The following is a 6,000-nucleotide window of genomic DNA, read 5'->3' as shown; positions in this document are numbered from 1 at the left end:
CCTGGCGTTTTGCCCACATCTATGGCAGGCATCCTTGGAGGTTGTGAGAGCGGATGAGCTTCCTTTATCAGTTCCAGCTCCTCATGCAGGGACATGAGAGAAGCCTCCCACAAGAATGATAAAACATCCAGGCGTCCCCTGGGCAACGTCCTTGCAGACAGTCAATTCTCTCACACCAGAAGTGACTTGCAGTTTCTCAAGTCGCTCCTGACACGACAAAAAAAGGCCACACAGCCTGGAAAACTCACAGTAATTCAGTGATTATGGCCATGAAATCCTTTGACAACACAGAGAAGGGACATATAATGTAAGACATAGTCAGTTATTAAATCTTTATCTCTCACATCACCACACATCACAAAAGAAGAAAAAAAAATCTTTGGGAATGATGAAACTGATAAGATTATATCCTGGTTTTTTTAAAAAAATTACACAGAGCCAGCATACAGCAACAAATTTGAAAATTATTGAAAATTTGCAGGAAAATATTAGTTAAACTAGTCAGCTTCTTTTAAATAAAACAAGCCACTTCTTTGTGAACAGGATCTTGGATTTGGTCATGAAGCCTTTGGATAAAAAGTGGAATATTAGCTAAAATCAAGAGTCAAATTCCACCAGTTTCTTCTGGCAAATTCTCCACTAAATATCAAAGTTATTTGTTAAAAAAGAGTTTTGTATTAGCATTATACTAGGATTAACCAAGGCTTGTGGGAGTTGAATTGTCCCTGAAAAGTGCCCCACCCTCATTTTCTGATATTTCAAACTGAAGATGCTCCAAACCGTACTATAATATGGTACAGACTGAGTATGTACCATAGAGCCTGATACTGGAGAATCTTCCCTTCTACTAACACTGTTGAAGCAAATAAGTTCTGCAAGAGACTTTGAATGAGGAATGAGTAGGTTTTGCATGAGGAATGAAGATACTGATTTTAAGGCTTAAATCTAATGTTGCACGTGTACTGAAGTAAAAGCATGTTCTTCTTTTGCCCCTGAAGCCCCTGGCATGGCACATACACCAGCCCTGTACTATTTCACAGCACTCCAGAACAATTCAAAAATATGGAGGGCTGATGCAGGTAGGAAAGATGATCTGTTTCCATTGACAGTTGCACCCGCAAATGTACCTTTGAAGCTCCTGGTCTATAATAAATCATTAGCAAAGCAGGGAGGACTTATTAAGCGACTTATTAAGCATTAAAATGTTTATTATTGGAGCCCTTGGTGGTGCAGCAGATTAAACCGCTGAGCTGCTGAACTTGTTGACCGAAAGGTCGGCGGTTCAAATCAGGGGAGTGGGGCTGTTATTCCCAGCTTCTGCCAACCTAGCAGTTCTAAACCTGCAAATGTGAGTAAATAGGAACCACTCCAGCAGGAAGGTAATGGCGCTCCATGCAGTCATGCCGGCCACATGAACTTGCAGGTGTCTATGGACAATGCTGGCTCTTTGGTTTAGAAATTGAGATGAGCACAACCTCTCAGAGTCAGACACAACTGGACTTAATGTCAAGGGGAAACCTTTACCTTTACTTTTAAAATGTTTATATAAACCTTTAAATAGCAGACAATGTTCATTTAGCAGACCTTTTTGAAGACACTTTCTGGCAATGTACTAAATTGAGGAGCACCCACACTTCACAGCCATTTAAGAAGATCTGCTGCGGTTTGGTTCTAGGACCTCACAATGGATATCAAAAATCCATGGATGCTCAAGTCCAATTATATATAATGGCATCGTAAAACAGTGTCCTTTATATAAAATGGCAAAGCATGGTTTGCTTTGTGGTTTATTTTAAATACATATTTTAAAGCCAAGGAGAGTTGAATTTATGGGGGCAGAATCCATTAATATAGTGGAGGACAAAGTTCTGCTTTTGCTATTTCAACACAAGTGCCATTAAAAGCATACTCAGTGGGGGGAAAACATTTCTGAACTTGTTTTCATGGAATAAGCTTGTTTGCTTGGACATGTATCCAGGACAAAGTGAAAGTTCAAATGTTTTGGGCAGAAATATGAAAAAAGAAGAAAATATCTGGATGAAAAATATAGTCCCCTTCTCTGCCATGATTTTTGGAAATGTTAAAAAAGCAATCCTAGTATAATGCTATATTTAGGAGTAGGAATCATAAACGTCTTATTAGCTAACCTCATTGTATAAAAATGTCAAACATGGCAGTGTGTATTACAACTTATTATAATACCTCAGCCACAACGTACTTGTAAAATTTAGCCTTTAAAAATACGGAGAAACTTCACTTGGGTTGCTGGCAAAAGGAGAGGATATACAGAACACAGAATTATATCACACCTGGGAGCTAGTAAGATTGTTGGGTCTACAGCAGGCTGAAACCGAAGAGTAATTTGATTTCATGGCATAAGTATGTAGTATACACGGCAGTATTACATCATAACAACAGTTGTAAATATATAAGATTTGGGGGAAGCACATACCCTGGCCTTCTTGGGAGCAAATTCACCAGGTTTCCAGGGGGCAGTGATGTTTTTTAGGTCCAAAAAAGGTATTTTTCCTAAAAGGCCGTTGTCAGGTCACCTCTCCCTGGTGAATCTGCCTCCATGGTTCGTAGAAATATTTTTTCTAAGGAAGGGATTTTTTGTATTGTCGAAGGTTTTCATGGCCGGAATCACTGAGTTGTTGTGGGTTTTCGGGGCTGTATGGCCATGTTCCAAGCATTTGCCTCAGAGAGCCCATCACCTCTGAGGATGCCTGCCATTGATGCAGGCGAAACATCAGGAGAATGCTTCTAGAACATGGCCATACAGCCCTGAAAACACACAACAGCCCAAAATATTTTTTTCTAATTACAAAAAATTGCAGACTTACACTGGAGCCCCTCCATGGCCCATTCTTGCTCTATAGTCAGCAGTTAATGCTCTAGACTGCAAAGAAGGAATGCATTTTAGTGACAACTTTTTTTTAAAAAAAACCTATGTTGCCATACATTGGCAAAACCAGCAGGGACAGCAAATTCTTCTATTACATCGATTTTTACTGTCTCTTCTGGTTGTGTTACTGTTTCTTTCAAAACATCTACAGAAACCGAAAAAGTGATTTGGTCCCCAAACGTTAAGATATTTAACGTTGATATTTTTGTGACATATGCTCCATGGGTTAGGCTCTTCTGCTCATGCAGAATATCATCACAGTGTGGTCAAGAAGCAACATTATGTCCTGAAGGAGTTAGCTAGGTTTGTGCGTTAGACAAAAATATTGTAAGAGGTATTTGTAAGGGGTAAAGTGGAACTTTAGTTTTCAGAGTAATGGCCTACTGCAAACTACACTCTTAATGTCATGCTGCCAACCCACACTCAGATGTTAGCCGCACACAAAAGGATCAGTGCTCAACTGTTTTCAATAACAATAGACAATGAATTGTATCCAACATGTACAGTAGATTCTCCCAATTTTCCCCTGTGAACTGACCACAAATACCTAAGCCACATATATGTGGGTGTGTACACACAGTCAGCTAACAGTTTTAATGGAGTATTCAAATAATTAAGGAAAATTAATTTTATGGAGCATGGGGAATCATATTGCAATTTAACTTGTGTGTTCAATTCAGGTTAGGCAGAATTGAATTTAGGCCCTTTGAACACTAGAATAAAACTACTGAACATGATCTTCCCAAGTTCCCATTGAGTCAGTGTATCTCATCTAGTTGGGGTTAACAACAGAATTCAGACTGAATGATCCTCAGTGGGATACGTACAAGGAGTAATACATATCTCGCCTGTACACAACTGTCTCGTTTTAGGCCCTAGTATGACAACTAGATTTAGGCCCTGGTATAACCCCGGTTTCTGAAGAATTATTGTAATGTTTTATGGATAGGGATCAACATATGAAACAGAATGTTGATTGAATATCATTACAGGAAGTATTCTATTAATATTTCTTTGAATGATGAATTTGATTGGTGAACATACATGACTTCAAAATATCCATGAAGATATGCTAGCCAACTTGTTTTTCATTTTTGTTTTCTTAGGGCCATGACTGTGAAATCTCTTGTTTTGCTCATTTGTAACCATCACATGAATGGAAACATTACACTTGCTTAGTCTTCTGACACTGCTTGCATCTCTTCTATTTCTTTGTCAGCTTCTGCATCCTGGACAAAAATAAATAAATAAATGCATTAGTATTACCATTTGTAAAATTACATGATCCTGCTGATCAGGACTCTTCTTTAGTTCAATAATGACAAATCTAAAACAGAAAACTCTTCCTGTCCAGTTTCAACTATGGCAGCTCATTCTTCTTCATTTAGGGATATGCATATCTCCAGGTGCTTTACTTGTTTCCTTACTGTGCCTTGTCTTTCTCAGGCCCTTTCTACACTGTCTTTATATCCCTGGATCTGAATACAGGTTATCAGCTTTAAACTGGATTATATGAGTCTCCACTGCCATATAATCTGGGATAAGCAGATAATCTGGGATCAGATCCTGGGATATGAGGACAGTATACTAGGGATTTTAGCTAACTTTGGCAAGTTCTTACTGCCTGCATGGATGATTTTGTATTTTGATTGGGCTCCCCAATTCCATGTTCAGAGACTGGGATTTTTAAGTTTGACATCTTGTTTCCCAAATTTACCTGTCTACAATGGCAGGCTTGCTAGTGCAGTACTAAACTCTGCTCTGGAGATAGCAATGCCAGGTTTGCATAATACGAAACAGTGAGCAAGACACCCCATGCTTCCTGCTTCTTGGCAGGGGGTTGGACTGGATGGCCCACAAAGTCTCTTCCAACTCTATGATTCTATGACCTTGGAGATCATAGGGTTTTCTCAGTAATTTATAGTGATCTTGGGGTTACCATAATTTGGATATACAGTAACTTGAAGGCACACAACAACAACAGCAATAACAACAGGCCATGAAACAAACAAAAAATCATCTCTATTTGCAGTTTGAAAGAAGCTGTCAGGTGACCTCTGGAAATTTTAAAATGTGTTTATTTATTCAAGCAAAGTTTACCGAATTTGTTCGTTTCATTTCACACGTGTGTAGTATTAGCTTTGAATCAAATAATAAAAAGATCAAGAAAGTTCTCCTTTCTTATGGTGCAGGAATTTAACCCTATCCTTTCCAATTTATTTTTGTCTCTGATATTTTTTGTTGTTAACAGAAAAAATGTCTATGAAAGCCTGCTTTGTTAACAGAAGTATACCTATAGTTGGAGAACTATGCGATCCTTGGACCTGGCATGGTGGTTTTTCTGACAGTGAAAAAGAAACAAAATGAGAGGGAAATCAACAATGGTCCCCTCCCTGCCTTCCATCCTCTCACCGTAATTGAGGGAGGGAAAGGCCTATCCAACACTTTCTTTCAAGTCCCTTCTCTTGTTTGAACTGCTTGTTAGGAAAATCAGTGTATTCACATACAAATGACAGACACTACCTCTTTTGTGATAACAGTCAGCTCTGAAGCCAAACTCAGCCAGTGAGCAGCTGCAGAATCATCTCCCAGTTCCTTGTAACACTGTAAGAAAGGGGAAAAAACACAAAAAGACAAAACAATGGAACATTTCAGAACAACAGTAAAAATGCGGCTCATTAGATACTTCCATGACATGGTGATGCTTCACTGTAGTCCAAATAAGATATCCGAGGTCCAAAACATATACAATTTACCTTAATATAAACCTTAATGAATGTAGTATGGCATGCACAGAAATGTATACAGCCACAGTACTATACAGCAAGTTAACTTCTGGCATTGGGGAATTGTAGTCTCATTCACACTTTAAGAACAACTTTGCTTCATGAGACATACTTTTAACTCATATATGCATAAACTCTACTGAACTAAGCACAGGTGCAGGTAACCAGAATGAGTTTTTATATTTGAGAGAACAATTGTGGAACAATTAGAAGTTCAGGAGTAAGTGAAGTTTTAGAACTGTCAATATAATTCTTGACGATATTTTGCTATGATCCATGGATAAGTCAAGGGGCATTGTCATGCCCCCA

The 6,000-nt window shown here is 38.6% G+C and overlaps 1 protein-coding gene across 1 annotated transcript in view; it reads right to left on the bottom strand.

Annotated features, from left to right (window-relative positions):
* Positions 1-432: 432 nt before the first annotated feature.
* RMDN3 (regulator of microtubule dynamics 3) overlaps positions 433-6,000 on the bottom strand; it is a 43,499-nt gene continuing 37,931 nt past the window's right edge. Inside the window, exons 12-13 of the mRNA XM_060760475.2 lie at positions 5,429-5,509; positions 433-4,134 (exon numbers count right to left, since the gene is read on the bottom strand). Of these exons, the coding sequence (XP_060616458.2) occupies positions 4,081-4,134; positions 5,429-5,509 (135 nt within the window). The 3' untranslated portion in view covers positions 433-4,080. The remainder of the gene's footprint in view (positions 4,135-5,428; positions 5,510-6,000) is intronic.

The sequence above is a fragment of the Anolis sagrei genome, chromosome 1 (assembly GCF_037176765.1).
Source record: "Anolis sagrei isolate rAnoSag1 chromosome 1, rAnoSag1.mat, whole genome shotgun sequence".
Classification (NCBI taxonomy): domain Eukaryota; kingdom Metazoa; phylum Chordata; class Lepidosauria; order Squamata; family Dactyloidae; genus Anolis; species Anolis sagrei.
Note: the sequence above shows the minus strand (reverse complement) of the source record. Positions and strands in the feature narration are given on the sequence as shown.